The 18,124-nt window shown below is 39.5% G+C and overlaps 1 protein-coding gene and 1 pseudogene across 1 annotated transcript; one reads left to right on the top strand and one right to left on the bottom strand.

The window, feature by feature from the left end:
- Positions 1-544: 544 nt before the first annotated feature.
- Positions 545-1,172, bottom strand: LOC124102326 (chromatin accessibility complex protein 1-like; annotated as a pseudogene).
- Positions 1,173-10,410: 9,238 nt separating this feature from the next.
- LOC124102325 (DNA-directed RNA polymerase II subunit GRINL1A-like) lies at positions 10,411-11,893 on the top strand. The gene is given in 2 exon segments (XM_046458600.2): positions 10,411-11,260; positions 11,262-11,893. Coding segments are annotated over 2 exon segments (1,104 nt in total). The 5' UTR covers positions 10,411-10,540; the 3' UTR covers positions 11,646-11,893.
- The last annotated feature ends 6,231 nt before the right edge of the window (positions 11,894-18,124 follow it).

Here is an 18,124-nt window from a genome sequence, read left to right as displayed (position 1 = left end):
CCTAAATGACAAAATTTATTTATTAAATATTTACAGACCTTTAAAGGAAAATGAAAAGTAGATCTCTTTACAATAAAAATGGCATTTGAGGGGCTGGGGTTGTGGCTCAGCGGTAGAGTGCTCACCTCCTATGTGCGAGGCCCTGGGTTTGATCCTCAGCACCACATAAAAATAAATAAATAAAATAAAGCATTATGTCCAACTACAACTAAAAATAGATATTTTTAAAAAATGACATTTGAACAAATAGTTGATTTTTTAAAAAATACATAGACACAAAGGTAAAATATTACTTATAAACTACATATTTAGCTAAAACTGAATTTAGTTCTTTCTTTATAAGAACTAATCTCAGAATATACACATAAATTCAGAGCTTATTCAGAATCTCTTCAAAAATCTATCTGCACTGAAAGGAAAGTACGGTGGTCTCAGCTGCAGGGTCGGTGTCACAGGATTCTCTCCTGGTGGCCTCCACCTGCAGTGTGGCCTGTCAGACAGAGGTCTGGCTATTTTCCATTCAGCTTTTTACGGTATAAGTGCGGAAGATGCTGTCTTAATCATGAAGGAGTATGCTGTATTGGAAGTTTCTGGAAAAGTAATGAGATCAAGCTACATGGTGGTGGGCTTGATTGAGAGCAACAAGGCTCACCCAGGAGGGTCCTCACCAGGTAACTTCTAGAAGCACTTCTTTCTTGGCTTAAGATTCTGCCTCATCATTGTCACTTTCATCATTATTATTCTCCTCATCTTCTTCCCTCTTCTCTTTAAGCGTTTTTAGATACTTACTGGCTAAAATCTTTGGCAATATATCTGCAAGAAACTGAGAAGTTTCCAATTCCTCAGCAATGCTTACTAAACCACCATTAAATCAGTGCCTTCTTTCCCTTTCCACTGCCATGTCTGTGGGAATAGGTGACCAGATATCCAATAAAGAGCTTGGTGCCCTGGCTCTCCAGCCCTGGTGCCTCCTGCTTGATGCTGGACACCTCGGATGCGGGACCCAAGCAGTGACACAAGCCATTGCTCCCAGCTCTTGTCCTCGCCCAAGGCTGCGTCCTTCATCTTCCAGCTGCCAAGTGACCTAGTGTTAATAAACAATGAAATTGAAAAGACTATTTCCTGGCAAGATTTCCTCATCCTAACTATGGATGCAAATTACGAATTACTTCTTCTTTTCTTGAACTTTGTTACAGGAGGAGATAGATGGTTCTTGGAAATGCAGCAGCCATCTTGCCTTTGAGGGGGAAGTCAAGAGACTGGCAGAGAGGCCTACCTGGGACCTTGGCCTTATTATGTCACTTTATTAACCTGTCTCAGAGCTTCTTATAAGTAAAATTTTATATTATTCTCATTATTTAAATCACTTTCATTCTGTGGCTTCCAGCCAAAAGCACTCTGACTGAAATACTGTAAAAGGTTCAGAACAAGGAATGGGCAGGCTACCATGGCAAGGCCTCTCAGAGTCATTTACTGGGATTGATGGCCAGATTCTTGACAAAGTCCAGTAGGCTTGCTAAATTGGAGGAAGAAATGAGTCCCAGACTCCTGGAAGCAGTCTTCACCACAACTTTCAGAGAGCTTCTGTGCAGGAAAGAATGAGGCCAAACTCATGGAGAGAGGGAGAGACTTAGCAGTAACAAGTCCCCATTCTGTCACTACAGCTTCTGTGTGCTGCAGCTCATTTTATTCGGTTCTTTAAAATAACCTAATATTTTTCCTAGCTATGTCAGTCGATATATGTAATTGCTTACCAGAGTTTGAGTCGAATTTCTATCATTTGCACTGAAAGAATTCTAAGTCAGACACTCTCTCCTGCCCCTCTGGTACCTGCAGTACCCAGGCCTAATGTACTAACTATTTATTGATCCTTTCACCTGTCAAACCATTCTTTCTCTGGATCTGGTTACATCATTTACCTCCTGAAGGGTCCTCAGGGCACCTCATGGTAGGCAGCTTTAAAGCACAATTCTTCAGACTGACATTTATTATCTAGTCCTAGCCTACCTTCTGCTATCTTCTGTTACACTTGGATTTTTCACTGAACCATCTCTCACAGTAAGACATATTGTACATGTAGGTGTTTTACACTTTTACATTCAATTAATGAAAAAGTGCTAAAAGCTCCTGCCTTACCTTGAGATGAACACTAGTAATAAGGTTTTCCTCTAACTCTTTAATTCCAAGAATTAGTTGTTTAGTGACTTACACTAAATATTTTAAGAAAAGTCTCAATTTCGTTTTTTACCTATGTGAACAGGAAATAAAGTGTCATTTCAAAATGAATCAATGTACTCATAGATTCAAGGTTTTCCCCAAAAAGAGCTCATTTTATAATTTAATTCAAAGGAAGCAGTAGAAAATGTTCTGTAAAATTGTCTGAAATATATCCGGTCCTTATACTTGGAATAGAATTAAGTGAATATGAAGAGAATTTGCAGTAGTGTTGATACAGCAAGTTCGGGTTGAAATGAATTGGCTTGCCATTCAGCCATATTCTCAGCATTGCTAATCTCTGTTGTGAACACATTCCTCTATCTTTAACATTTTGTATCCTCTTTCCATGGACTCTGCCAGGCTAAAGTTAACATCCTCTTCTTCAGGTTTTTTTAACTTTTTATTTTGAGGTACTTGTAGATTCACATGCAATTGTAACAAATTAGAATATCCCCCATCCCCGTGTGTGTGTGTGTGTGTGTGTGTGTGTGTGTGCCAGAAATTAACTAGGGCACTTAACCACTGAGCCACATTCCCAGATCTTTTTATTTTGTATTTTGAGACAGGGTCTCATTGAGTTGCTTAGGGCCTTGGCTAAGTTGCTGAGACTGGCTTTTCACTTGTGATCTTCCTGCCTTAGCCTCCCTGAGCTGCTGGGGTGTGCACCTGCAAGCCTGGCTCCTTAGCCCCAGTATTAAGAAATGATACAGAGAGATCTCATATACCCTTTACCCAGTTCCCCCCAATGGTAATATCATGCATAATTCTACAATATTAAAACAGGAAACTGATATTGATACAACCCACCCATTTTGTTTAAATGTCACCCATTTTGTATGCACCTATTTGGGTATGTGAGTATGTGTGTGCGCATGCAATTCTATACAGTTTATCACAAGTACAGATTGGTGTGGCTACCAACATAATCAAGATACTTAAAAGTTCCATTATCATCCATAAATCTGCTCTCCATTTCTATAGTTCCCCCATTCCAATGATATTGTATAAGTGGATCATTCAGTAAATAACACTTTGAGATTGCTTTTTTTTCACTTGGCCTGATTCCTTTGAGATCCATCCAAGTTGTGCCTTGTATTGATGATTTGTCCTTTTTATTGCTGAGTAGAACTCCATGATGTGATGTACCACAGTTTGTTCAACTTTTTTTTTTAAGTTGAAGGATATTTGAGTTTGAGTTATTTACAGTTTAGGACTGTTATGAATACAATTGCTATGAAAATTAATGTAAAGACCAAATGTAAACTAAACAAATGTTAGTTGCAGCCCACTAAACTGATTTCATGACCAACTAATGAACATGACCTGCAATTTTTTGTTTTTTTGTGACTCAGGAATTTTTATACTAGTTAAAAGAACTCTTGGATTTATTCAGACATAAAAGTTCAGTATCTAGTATTCTTGTGCATATATAAAAGAAAAATATATATGAAATATATATGCAATTTAAAAAGAAATATTTCCTGTAACAAGAACAAGGTTAGTTTAGCCACACTAACCTTGTTCTTATTACAGGAAATACAAAAATAATGGTAATGGAAAGAGACAAATGGCACTTATACAGATGTAGAAGAGTGAGGTTTATTCAGCACTGGTGCAGGCTCAAAAGAGTTCTCTCTGAAGGCTGAGCACAGCCCTTTGTTCTCAGTATCTTTTATACAGCACAGACTTGCAGGTTTCAAGACTTTCTCATGCAAGTAGCCTTGATCTCACCTCCTTCCTTCAGGCAGCTCTGGTTCCTGCCACAGGTGCTGAGCAAGCATAATTACAGAAACAGAAACTAGCGGGTTGTAGCTCTTTACAAAGATAAAAAGAAACATCTTAGGAGGGAATTGCTGCTTCATTCTCAAACCAAAGACAGGTCTTGCTTTCCTCACACGTGGCTCTACTTTTATTCAGGCTGTCCTTTGTGCTCTCCCTAAAACTTCTTTGTCTGTTGAAGTCCTACTTATTAATGTAAGTTAGAAATGTGTTTGAATACAAATAAGGGGAAACTTGACCACAGTACCTTCAATTTTTTTTCCTTGACCTAACAGGTATTGCTTAGATCAAGAATCGACAATTTCATGTAGGCTCAGATAGTAAAGATGTTAAGTAAATATTGAAGGATAAGAGGCAATTGAAGATATTATAGAGGCAGTGATATAACAGGAGAAAAAACTCCTTCACTGCCCCATTAGCTTGAGGTGGGCAGACTTTGCAGCTAGTTGTCTTCTCTTAGAGATATTCTTGGAAGAAAGAGCTTATTGGTTCAAGAAGGAGGGATCTGGCCAGCTGAGTGCATAATGCGGATGGCAACTTCCATGGTCATTTTCACTCTGCCCCAGTGACACCTACAGTCCAATATGTCCTTGTCTATTCCTGGCAAGCCCAGCCAATTCAGCCTGGGCAGCTGATCAAGGCAGGGTGGCTTTCAGGCTTACTAACTTTTGGACTGAGAGATTACTACCCAGTGCCCAGCAGGTGTCAATGGTAATGTCCCAGTATATTTGTGGCAACAAGCTGGGCATTCAGCACTGACAATACATAGCTGTTCACTAGGAGATAAATGCTGGGAGCAGAAGGGGTAGTAAATGCAGAAGAGGATGGCCTGGCTCAGTCTTTATTGCCCACAGTGCTAGCCTGTTTAGGCAGTGCCCCTAAATCAAACAAAACAGATTTGGCACAGGGATTGTAGTTGGACAACACTTGTTTAGAGCCAGGTAATTGTTTGTTATACTTTGGGTGGCTTGAAGATACCAGGACTATCATCTCTGTGATTCTCTTGATCTTTCCCTCATGATCCCAAGATGACTGCTTCTGCACCAACCATAATATTTACACTCAAGTCAAAAGGAGGAAAAATAGGAAGAGACTATGATGGTCTTCTTTACTAGCAAAAAATATTTTTTTCCCCAAAGCTGCATGCAGCAGATTTTCTTTAAGTTGCATGGGCCAGAACTGGGTCTATAGCTCCAGTCTTAGGCAATGTTTAGTTTGGATTACATTTCCATCCCTGTGGCCATAGGGGTAGGAAATTATGATTGGCCAGTCTGAGACCATTCCCTTCCCATAAATGAGGGGATAAGATTGTCAGCACTACAAGGTGAGGACAGGGGTGAATTCAGAGTCACTATAATTTTACTAAATTGAAGTATGATTGTGAAGTCATTATACATGGATTTTTAAATACTGCTACCCTGGCAGAATTCTGGGCAGTATAAAAAATGAGTAAATGCTTTTACCTTTGAGAAGTATATAGCCTGGGAAAAACAATAGTTATTTGGTTAAATATAACTATTTTGGTGACAAATGAAAAATGTGTAATAAAATATGGAAGACATGAAATTCTGAATAAAAGGCTCAGAAGTTAAGTCTACAGTATATTTTGCATAAATGAATTGAAACAAAGAAAATTTAAATGCTGTATCCACCGGTGCATTGAAAGTTGTGACCCAGATGAGGTAAAAATGCAGAGCCCTTCCTTACCTTGAAAGGACTGATCCCACCTCCTGAGTTTATCCAGTTTGAAGTTTTAGAATATGCCCATGGACCAGAGATACTGTGTCCTGACAGACCCAGGGAGTATTTGCAGGCTGTGATTTTGTTTCACCTGGGCACACTCAGAGCATCAGCTAGACATTAGGCATTTACTACACCTGGAAGGACACATGCTACCATCAGCCTGTTTGGGACTCAGCCAATCAAAGAACCATTTCACATCTTGTGCTATAGGACATCCCTGATGACTCAAGACATTCTAGGTTTCCTCATGTTCCAAGTTTACCCCAAGCTGAAGAATGCAAAAAGTGGCTGTGGAAACCACAATGAAATGAGAAGATGGTTTGTCCTGATAAGGTGGAGTCATCACATAGAAATGGTCAGAGGGCTTGGTAACTGCAAAGCAAAGAGCAGAAAATCCTTTTAATGTGTCCTTGCCAGTTCAGTTTTGTCTTTATTTAATAATTATTGCATTCAACCACTATACCCAAGGCACATCAATCCCTGCTTGTCCACCACAGTTGAAATCTCCTAGCAATCAAACAAGCATTGATTCAGTATGGCCATGCACCCATTAAACTGCAGTTATACTTTTCTTGCTAATCAAAATAATCCGAATAAACAGTAAGAACATTGGTTCATATTTCTGTGAAATTAAATAATGCAAACATTTCCCATCTTTGCACAATGCCAGGGCTGTAAATTAAAGGAGAGGGTGCTGAAGGGTAAGGCTCATGGAGTGAAAGAGACCCACAGTCTCCACCCTGACATCTATGTGAAACCACAAGGTTCTTTAGCTTTCTGGATCTGTTTACTCATCTATCAAATGATAATGTAATTTCTACCAACTCTTCCATTCTATTTTTTTTAATCTTTATGCCTATATTAAAAGCACTCTGAATGCGTTTAGCTCTTTTGTTTATAGGTAACAAAAACTCCCTTGAGCTGGTCAAAGCTAAAAAGAGGTATTTATTAGAAACTCTACTGTACAAGGAATGGCATGTTAGTAAACTTTCTTTCACTCAAAGAAAATCGATTTCTGTTCCTCCCTCCCATTGTGCTGGCAGGAACATGAGAGATGGGGTGTGTGCAGGTGCAGGGGTGTGGATCTGAGAAGCAGAAATATTCAAAATATTTTACGATCACAGGAGCCACAAAGGTGCAAACCAGCTGAACATCAATCACCCTGGGTGAACAGGGTGGGCAATTGGCAGAATGGGGGAGGGGTGAGAGGAAAATAATAAAACACAGGTACCTCTTTTCCTTTATGATTCTTTCCCCCCAATAAATTATAATATTAGCACCTGGACACATGAATAGCACATAAAGATAGATGAGCATTTAATGGAACTCCAGGGCTGACGCAGCCAGCTGGTAAGAATGAAGGGGAACCAGGGCCCTAAATGCCCCTACGACTCCAGCTCCATCTCTTGTATTGCTTTCTCTTTAGCACTATTTCACTGGTTTCTTTCTCTTACCTGCTCAGCTTAGTTTTGTCTGGTTTTCCAGTTTGCAAACTTCTAGTATCTTCTGAAATCACTTTCTGTTGTTGTATGATATATCACATAGGCTAAGGATAAGCCAAATCCAAATTCCCCATAGAGGAATGTAACTGGAAAAGCCTGGGTCATATGTTCTTTACTTGAAGAATCTAACTGTGACAAAGGTGGCATATTGGGGGAAAAACCTCTGCTGGAATCCTAGAGCTTTTTGTATGTAGATGGTGGCATAGGAAGTATATTGAAAATATTTAACAACGGGTATGATGATCTGGGTACTAAGCATTAAGAATGGATGCCAGCCATAAACCACCTATTGGTCCTAGAGCTGGACCAAAGCATTCTAAACTGGATATTGTTCTGGGATAGGGGAAGAGGACGAGTTCTAAGAAAATGCAGAATAATTGTTGTGACTTGAGTTAATTCAAGAGCAGTCCATTATAGAATCCATTATAGAAAAGAAATATATAGTCAAACCCATTTAAAAAACAAAATTGTAATGTTTCTGGAAACTTTGCAGTAATTAGAGAGATTAAGTACCATTTTTGTTTCTATTCAATTGTAGATAAGAATCTCATATAATAATATGCTGAGTTTTGCAAATAGTAAAAGAAAAATACAACATGAGATAGATTCCCCTTACCTTACCAGGAATTTTCAATGACAGAGGAGTAAGATGGAGATTTTACAGAACCTGGAATGTAATCATGTAGATCACAGAGTGAGTGCCCTAGGAGTCAGAGCAAAGAGATTCCTGGAGGTTTAGACTGTTCAAGGGCACCTCCAGGAAATAGCTGAAGATATTTTCTATAGCTTTTTTTGACATAAAGGTTTTCCAAATTCTATGAGTTGATGAAGGCACCCATCTTTTGGACTCTGAGAGACATACTCAAAGGCCTGGGAGAGTCTCCTAAGTCTAGGATGAGAATGCAAAAAACTTTGCTAAAGATTAAACACCAGCAAGGTGTGGAGATGCATGCCTTTAGTCCCAAGTACTCCTGAGGCGGAGGTGGAGGATCACTCAAGCCCAGGAATTTGAGACATACTCAAAGGTCTGGGAGAGTCTCCTAAGTCTAGGATGAGAATGCAAAAAACTTTGCTAAAGATTAAACACCAGCAAGGTGTGGAGATGCATGCCTTTAGTCCCAAGTACTCCTGAGGCGGAGGTGGAGGATCACTCAAGCCCAGGAATTTGAGACATACTCAAAGGTCTGGGAGAGTCTCCTAAGTCTAGGATGAGAATGCAAAAAACTTTGCTAAAGATTAAACACCAGCAAGGTGTGGAGATGCATGCCTTTAGTCCCAAGTACTCCTGAGGCGGAGGTGGAGGATCACTCAAGCCCAGGAATTTGAGACCAGCCTTGGAAGTACCTGTAGACCTCATCTTGAAAACAAAACAAAAACTTTTTGAACACCAGCCTTCTGAATACAGTACTGAGACATCCTATAATATAGGTGGATCTTGAAACATCATGCTGGGTGGAAAAAGTAAGACACAAAAGTCACATTGTATGTAGTATTATTCCATCTATAAGAAGTATCTAGAAGAGGCAAATCCATAGACTCAGAAAGATAATTTGTGGTTGTCAAGGGGCAGTGGAAAGAGGGAATGGAGTGTGACTGTAAATGGGGCATGAGATTTCTTTTGAGGATGATGGAAATGTTCTGGAGTTAGACAACCAATGATAAGGACGGTACAACCTTGTGAAGTTACTAAAAATCACTTAGTGAATTTCATGGTATTGTACATAGATTTCAATAAACAATAAAAGCAGTAAGAAAACCCAAAGCTACTAGCTTTCTGTTAGAAATAACTTGTGTGTCTTTCATCTCCTTTTCTTCATTCTCTATATTTGTCCTACCCACACCTGTGCTATGAATGTCCACCTATTCACTGACAGCGGCCTAATCTGTCTTACCAGACTAAAATCCTCCCCTGGGCTTGAGTTGCAGCTAAATATCTTCCCTCAAGATCCTAGAGACACCTCAAACCCAATGTGATGAAAACAAAACTGCAGTTTAGGACTCAAAACTTCTTTTCCTCCTTTGCTTCCTCTCTTAGATGGTAGCTACCCTAACCAACAGTCTTTCAGGCCATGAATGTGAGTCATTCTTTATGTCATTCATTTGTTGGTCCATTCAGCCAATCACCTGTGTCTATCAGGCACTGTGTGTTTCAGCCTTCATGGAGTGGCACAGAAGACTTTAATAAGAAATGTTAACCCAGTGAGATGTGAATTCAGTGTTGGAAATACAAGGATCTACATTAACGCAGAACATAGGAACTCTACCTTCTACCTCTTATCATCACTAAACTCTATTGATTTTGCCTTCTAGATACCTCTTGAATCTTGGCATTTGCTCTGTCATCCACAACACCTCACTTTTCTTCAGGCTCTCCAACTGCTCCCAAACTTGTCTTTTTGTCCCCATTTGTCATGTCCTCAGCCTTCTCCACCACTACCAATAGCAAGATTTTTCAAAAACTAAACATCATGTAAGTTCCCTGCTTATAACTTTTTATCTCTCATACCAAACACCCAATACCTGAAGGCTATAAAATAGTCCCTTCAGAACAAAGGCCCACAAAAATAGTGCTGATGATATGAAGTGGGGTTACCTCTTTTCCCCACCTCTGGGGAAAAATCTTCATGTAGTTCAAGTTCCTTCCAAGAACATGCAAAGTTCTTCATTCGTAAGACCTCTGTTTACTTCTCGAGTCTCACATCTTGTCAGATGGGATGTATTTTTTTTTTGTTCTCAGTCTCTCCCAATCCCCACGGGCTGTGCATCACCAAGCTGAGAATACTACCTAAGGTAGAGAAGTTGTCAGATTTTCTTTTAATGTAATAATTTGCTATAATCCCAGCGACTCAGTAGGCTGAGGCAGGAGGCACTCAAATTCAAGGCCGAAACATAACAAGATCCTATTTCAAAATAAAAAACAAAGAGGGCTTGGGGTATAGCTCAATGGTAGAGAGCCCCTGGGTTCAATCCCCAAAATAATAATAATAATAATAATAATAATAAGCAAATGCTTTGTTAGCAGGTAGCTAAACTAGACCACGTGGAAGACCTGATGATCTTCTTTAGATATTTGACCCTGAGACCAGTTCATGGGCTCTCTTCTCCAGCCTCTAGATTTGAAGCTTCTGACCCAGTCCAGCAGCAGAAGTGAATAAAAAAAACCAAGACAGGTTCTTCCGGGAAAATGGCGACTCCCGCTCGTGCCCCGGAGTCGCCGCCGGCCGCGGACCCAGCGCCAGCTGAGGGGCCCGCTGAGGAAGCCGACTGCCCCGCGCCGCGCCAGCCTCAGCCCCCGCAGAATGTTCTCGTTGCCTCGCGGCTTCGAGCCCCAAGCTCCAGAGGACTTGGGGCAGCGGAGTTCGGCGGAGCTGGGGGAGATGTTGAAGCGCCAGGAGAGACTTTTGCGCAACGAAAAATTCATTTGCAGATTGCCCGACAAAGGTAAAAAGATCTTAGACACTGTTGCCAAACTGAAAGCTGCCATTGCAGAGCGTGAAGAGGTTAGAGGAAAACGTGAACTGTTTCATTCTGCTAGTTTAGACTGTAAGCTAAGGCAAAAAGTAATTGCAGGAGTTGATGTGGATATAGAAAAGGCCCAGAGTTCTGACCGAATACTTGATACTTCATCACCAGTTCATGCCTGTTCCTTTGTAGATAACATCAAATCATCTAACACAACCTCAGAAAAACAGGGACTTGTACATCCTACTCAAAAAGGTGATGAAGAGATTCCAGAGGCTGAGTACACAGTGAACAAGTGTCCAGCTTCCCATAACAGATTCAGGGGATCTTCCTCACTTGAAGCGAGAGAGCATCTCCCTCAGCATTGTGTTTCAAGTCAAGCAGAAGATACTTCCAGCAGTTTTGACAACCAGTTTATTGATAAGTTCCAAAGGATCACAGTTGCAGACCAAGGTATACATCACTCGGAAGAAAACAGAAGTGCTGAAAACTTGATGGGCCTTCGTGATAGGACTCCTAAGAAGCCCCATTACATGGAAGTGTTAGAAATGCGAGCCAAAAAATCCAGTGCCCCCACCACATAAATTTAAAACTAATGTTTTGCCATCACATCAGAATGACTCACCTAGTCATTCTCAGAGGGGAGAGTCTCCTGTTTCCTTGGCAGAGCGGCGGCGCAGGGACAAGCAGCATCTTGATGACATCACAGCAGCGCGGCTCCTGCCACTTCACCATCTGCCTGCACAGCTGCTTTCCATAGAAGACTCTTTGGCACTTCAGAAACAGAATTATGAGGAGATGCAAGCAAAGCTCGCAGCACAAAAATTAGCTGAAAGACTGAATATTAAAATGCAGAGTTATAATCCAGAAGGGGAGTCTTCAGGGAAGTACCGAGAAGTAAGAGATGAAGATGATGATCAGTCCTCTGATGATGAATTATGAAGATGGGCATTGGAATTATCTCCTAAATCTTCTACTCTTGAGAAGTCATTATCTTCCATCAGACTTTATAACAAGTATCAAGATTGGTGTCAGACACTGTTGAGAGAGAAAACTTTATAAAGTTACAAAAACGTTGCTACAAAAAAAAGCTCAGTTTGTCTTTCAGAAGATGATCTTCATGTGATTGAAAAGTTTAATATTTCAATATTGTGTTTAACCATATTGTATTAAAATTTTGCGGTATGTTGTGCATTGGTCTGATATTTTAGTATGTAGTGGAATATGTTTTTTTCCTCTCAAATGGAAGTAGATAGCTTCACTTTTTTTCTTATTCTTACCTCTATAAAATAGCATTTATTATGTCTTTCAGTGAAACACTTAAGTTGTCCCAGGTACCTAAAATAAATTAGTAAGACTTAGTTCCCTCTTTTTTTGAGCAGTGAAGGGAGTACAGTCCAAAGCATTGGGTGTATGCTTACTTGAAGTAATTGAGATCTGGGATGTGAATTACCTTGAAAGACACTCATAGAAAAATGCTTCACAAATGTTTGTTTTATTCTCTTGTCTTCCCCTAGGAAGATTGTTCTTACTTCTGATTAGGAATAAGGAATATTTTGAGGAGATGCTAGAGGAGCAGAGGGTTTTTCTAGATGACCAGATTTGCCTGGAGTAAGTTGTGGTATAGGAAACGCAAACTGAGAGCTAAGTGAAAGGAGTAGTTGTTCTCATGCTTTACCTGACTGGAGTTCTTTGCTCTCACAGTTGAGGTTCATGTGTAGTACATTCATGTTTTGGTATGAGAACCGGTTATTTTTTCAAAGTTATAACTGAATTGTCAGTTGTCAGTACATTGCTTCCTCCTCCCCATACCCCTCCCCACCGCCAAAAGAGGCATATATAGGCTGCAGAAACCTCAATCTCCTATATATACATGTTCCTGTCATTTTAAATGATTATATGGTTGTCTCCAGAAAAATTATGTTATTAAAAAAAATTCCTTGTTTAATGTGGAGCCTTTAAAAGTATTGAAAGGAAAAATAAAATATTAATTAGAACAACTCCAAAAAAAAAAAAACTAAGACAGTTTTATAAGAAGAGGTGGAGTCCTGAGCAGAGCTGGAAGATGAGAGAATGAGAAAATTTAAATGGATTAAAGAACTAGAGAAGGAGAGAGGAGAGGAGATCAGAGAGGAAAGATGACTGGTTGACCCTAGCTCATACAAGGCCACAGGGCCACTATGGAAATTGATGCTACACATAGGTGCTAGTTAGAGGGACTGGTGGGGTGAGTGGGGAGGAGCCCCTCTTGAACACCTATTTTACTAAGGATTTTACATGAGTCAGAACATGCCCCTGGAGCCAAAAATAAAGGACTGTGTTTACTTTTTTTACATTCCCTATGTATGATTAAGTGATTCATAGTAAAAGCATTTGGTCATGGACTGTTCTGTCTCTTCCTTCTGTGTTGAAGGAGGTGAGCAGGAGTTGTACCCATATGTGCCCTACAAGCTGGCCATTGTCATTTCCTGCAAGTGTTGTGCTGCTATGTGCCTCTGTGCTTTCTGTACTTGCTGCCCTTGGCTTGGAAGTCTTTCCACACCTATTGTCTGCATATCAGACTCAGCTTCATGACTCACCTTAGAGCTGTTGCTAACCCTCCCAGCACTAAAACATGAGGTGACTAGAGAGCTACATGACCCTTTTGTTTTCCCTAACATCCAGTGTACCTCTCTTAAGTCCTGTAATACAATACTGTGATTATTTGTTTAAATATGTCTTCTCTACTAAATGGGAGGGTGGGGATTGCATTATATTAATCTCTTTATCTGGGTCTTAGTACCTAGGAGGTTTCCAATAAATATTTCCTGGGTAGACAAAAGAATTAATAATAGAATATTGCATATTGAATAACAGCATTGTGTCTCTTTGTCCCCAGACTAAATCTTATTCAGGGTTTCCAGGGCATCCTAATAAGGTGCTTTCCTTCTAACCTATGTTAGAAATATAGAGGGATCAGAGCTCACTGGATTTGTCTGAAGAGGAAGAGAGAGATTTAAAGCAGGCCCCATCCTGCTGCTAAGTTTGCTGGACACAGTCACAAAAAAATTTAGAGCAGCTGACATAATTCTCTTTCAGCTTTGATTTAATAGATAGGACAGAGATGTTGCCTTTAAAGAGGAATGTGGGAGGAAGGGAGACTGCTCAGAACCAGCGCAACTTGTTGAAGGAGCCAGTTGTGCCCATTAAGTAGTTAGGAGAAGGGACACATTGCCTATGTGTCCCCTCAGTGTCCCCTTCAAGAGCCTCTCAGGTTCCTGGAAGTTTGAATGTGTGGAGTCTGACCCCCCTGCCACCCATTCCCGCTGCACCATTAATGATGGAGTATTCTGACAGTTTATGGTTGCCTTTAGCAGCTTACCTCCTTTAACATCTAATTTGAGAGACAATAAAGATTCCTATTTGTTGTTGTTATGAGCTCGTAAGCACAGGGTGCTCACAAAGCACCCATACATCACCATTGCAATTGCTATAATTGACTTCACTATATTTTTGTCCTATGATAATCTGTAATTAATTGTAGCCCATTAGAATTATACTTTGGTACAGAGCAATGAACAACAGCATTCATTCATTTATGTATTTATTTTATTAAGGACATTTAAAAAATACTAAAAATTAAGTTTTGGAAATCTCATTATGTATGTACAGCTTTTTCTTTCTCTTTTTTCTTATTTTGATATGTATATTTATTTAATCATGCTGCACTATATTCTGCTTTGCCTTGCGAAATTATAGAAGAACAGATTGCATATTTCTCTGTGTCATGTGTTCTACATGATTTTTGAAGACTGTAAGTATTCCATCACATGCATGATTAAGTAGAGTTAATTTAGTCTCCAGTCATCATATCTTACTGCAGGGACTACTTACCCTGTGAGCTTCCTGCTAGTACTTCCCTTTGGTGTTGCCAAAATTCTAAGACTTTGGTTAAAATCCCCAGGCTGTCAGGCGATTCTTGGACACTCTCAGAAACATCAGGGAGAAAGACCCGGACAAAGCCTGGTCAGACTCCACAAAGTTGGGCCTTTGTACCCAGAGTGGTTTTCAGGGTCCTTCTCGGATGCCCTTAGTTCTGGAGGATCCCAGGATGGTAGGAAGGATAATCAGAGAAATTTAATTTAATTGGGAGGAAGCACAAAAGAGGAGAATTTTACCTTACTTTGAACTATCCAGGATGTTCCTTCAGTGGGCCAAATTCTTGCCACTCATTTTACTTCAGTTTAATTCAATACTTTAAAAAAATTGAGTAGTCTACTACTTAGCACATCCTATCGGGGACTCAGAATTACTCCTGCTCATTCTTTTTTCTTAGTGCCTCCCTCTCTTTCAGATGGGGACACATGTTTCTCCTTAATTGCTTTTCTGTCCTCATTGTTTTCATCCCTGGTGTATATCTGTTTCTTCTAGTCCATTTCTAGATCATTGTAGCATCCTCCAAGGGTTCTGGAGCAAATGATCATGAACTTCTTGGCCAAGTGGGTTCCTGATGTGCTAAGCGGTCACATTATTTTTTCAGCACACATTATGTGCTATGTCATATGGGTATGACTGTGAATATCACGTGCATAAATCTAATTCTGTAGGAGCTTATAATCTAATGGAGGAGCCAAAGAAGTAAAAAGAGAAATATAAAATAATACATAAGTATCACAAGAGAAATCAGCTCAAGATGCTACATCAAGATGCTGAACAGAGGTCACCCTTGGCCAAACCCAACACTTTTCCAACATCCATTGGGGTACACATATGAACTGAAGAAGACTCCCCATACATCTCTCCCTGTCCTGTGATTTTACCTCAGTCTCATCTATTTTGAGAGGCCTTACAGATGGCCAGTTCTGGCTCCCCAGCTAACCTTTCCACAGTGAAATCAGACTCAGTAAACATGAGCTGAATTATACTGGTCAATTGTTGGATTGATTTTTTTTTCTTTTTAAATCATTAAAATCCTGAAACCAAGCCAGAATCAAGCATGAATAATGCAATTGTTACTCTTCTTGTCCAAGATTGCCATTTTCATCTTCCCATTCTATTAAAAGGGACTGAGAGCCAAGATAAGTCTTCCTGAGATGGGCTTCAACTAAACAGCTATGGACAGAACACTCTGTCCCTGTGGGGGATTCTGACCCTCAGCAGTCCTACAAAGGGCAATCTGTGCCTTTGCTCATTAGCCTAACTGAGATGATAAATGATGGACTGAAATGAGCCACTGGGAGTTGCACACTTCTATGCAGTTATCAGCACACTAACTGGAGGTGTGACAAAGCCCAGGAATTCAGGCCTCAGTTTTCTCATCCTGTGCGAGTTTACACAACTCTCCTTCTCTGGTCCTGAATCTGAGAAAGTTCCCTCCAAAATCTTCTTTTATAACATTGTCCAGATTGAAATGGAATTGAGCTGAGTAAAAAACATTTTATTTCTCCAAACTTTTGGCATCAGTCTGAAGTTCAATTCTTCTCATTTTCCATATGCTCAGGGGTTGCGCACCTCTTTCTCTCCCCGAGGATATAATGAATAAGAATCTTGAGCAAAATGAATGAAATTGACAAGACCTTTAAAGAGGGGGAGTCACAGCCATTCATCATGAGGCTTTTTAGTTACAAATGCCCACTGAAGAATAAGGAAAGGTCTTATTTTCATATCCATATTTTTGCCATTAAAACTGTGACACAATTATGTACTGTATTTCCTAAATTTTTGTTTAGGAGCCAGTGTGAGAATTAACACACACATTAAATGTTGTTGCAATTTAGGAATTCACATTATTTTGTTAATAATATAAAAAGTTCCTGATTGGTCATTTTATCATTCATTCCTATAGTTTGGCATCTGAAATTCTTCAATCACAAACTAGTTACAGCAGAGAGTGGGAGATCAGATGCAAGGCATCATAATTTTAAATGTGTGCAAGTTTACTGAGGGCCCAGGAACAATTTCTCCATCTTCTCTTTTGTTTATAGTAGTCAATTGACTTGCTCTCATAATTGTTATTTAGACGTGAAAAGGAAAAAAAAAGAGTGAAAAACTGTAGAAGAAAATCAAATTAGCTTTAGGGAGCTCCAACCATTTTACCACTAAATTAGATAAAATAGCCACACGGTACAAGGAAACTATTATTCTTATTTATTTTAAAACTGATTGAACCATAGTTCTTCAGCATCCTGTATGTGAAAGATAGCTGCTTTCCCCAGTTGGCTGCTGGCAGGGAGTCTCAATAGGAAAACCAGGACGGAGGCTTCTTTCATGATGGAATGTCAAGGAATCCTAGATTTGATTTCAGGATTCAGAAGTATAGATGTTCAGGTTTCTCCAAATTCCTCCCAAGTAGTTTCCTTAAGTAGTATATATTTTCTTCAAGTAGAAAGTATTGAAACAAAGATCTCATAAATAACACTTGAATCAAGGAATTGCCTTTTTACCCACACTTATCACCATATCATGTGATAGGCACAATGCTGAGTGCATAACAGGGGTCATTTCATTTAATCTGAGCCCGTAACTAGATGCAGTGAGTAGAATGATGCTTATAGCTACAGCTACAAATCCTGAAATGCAAAAAGGTTCAATTATTCACTGAAGGTTCTAACAGTAGTTCTGGATCTCAAACTCAGGCTGAGCTAACTTCCAAGTTCACACTTTTAACCAGTATCCAAAGTGCTCTCCTTTTCTTTGCCATGGTAGTCTTTCCATAAGATGTAAAAAGGAGTAGTTTTGATTTGCATTTCTCTAATTACTAGAGATGATGAACATTTTTTTCATATATTTGTTGATCAATTCTATTTCTTTTTGAGAAATGTCTGTTCAGTTCCTTAGCCCATTTATTGATTGGGTTATCTTTTCTTTCTTTTTTTTGGGGGGGTGTTAAATTTTTTGAGTTCTTTATATATGCTGGAGATTAGAGCTCTCTCTATCTGATGTGCGTGTAGTAAAGATATTCTACCACTCCGTGGGCACTCTCTTTACGTTCTTGATTGTTTCCTTTGCAGATAAGAAGCTTTTTAGTTTGAATCCATCCCATTTATTGATTCTTGATTTTATTTCTTGCACTCTAGGAATGTGGTTAAGGAAGTCAGAATGTAATCCAACATGATGAAGATCTAAGAAACTGAACAGACATTTCTCAGAAGAAGATATACATTCGATTGACAAATATATGAAAAAATGTTCAACTTTTCTAGTAATTAGAGACATGCAAATCAAAACTACTCTAAGATTTCATCTCACTCCAGTTAGAATGGCAATTATCAAGAATATAAGCAATAATAAGTGTTGGCAAGGGTGTGGAGAAAAATGTACACTCACATATTGCTGGTGGCACCGTAAATTGGTGCAACCCCTATGGAAAGCAGTATGGAACCACCATTTGACCCAACTATTCCACTCCTCAGTCTATACCCAAAAGACTTAAAATCAGCATA

This window comes from Marmota monax, unplaced genomic scaffold (genome assembly GCF_021218885.2).
Source record: "Marmota monax isolate L192 unplaced genomic scaffold, Marmota_monax_Labrador192_F-V1.1 WCK01_AAM20220418_F8-fsc00191, whole genome shotgun sequence".
Taxonomy (NCBI): Eukaryota; Metazoa; Chordata; class Mammalia; order Rodentia; family Sciuridae; genus Marmota; species Marmota monax.
The sequence above is the reverse complement of the archived record's forward strand: the minus strand, read 5'-3'. Positions and strand labels throughout refer to the sequence as shown.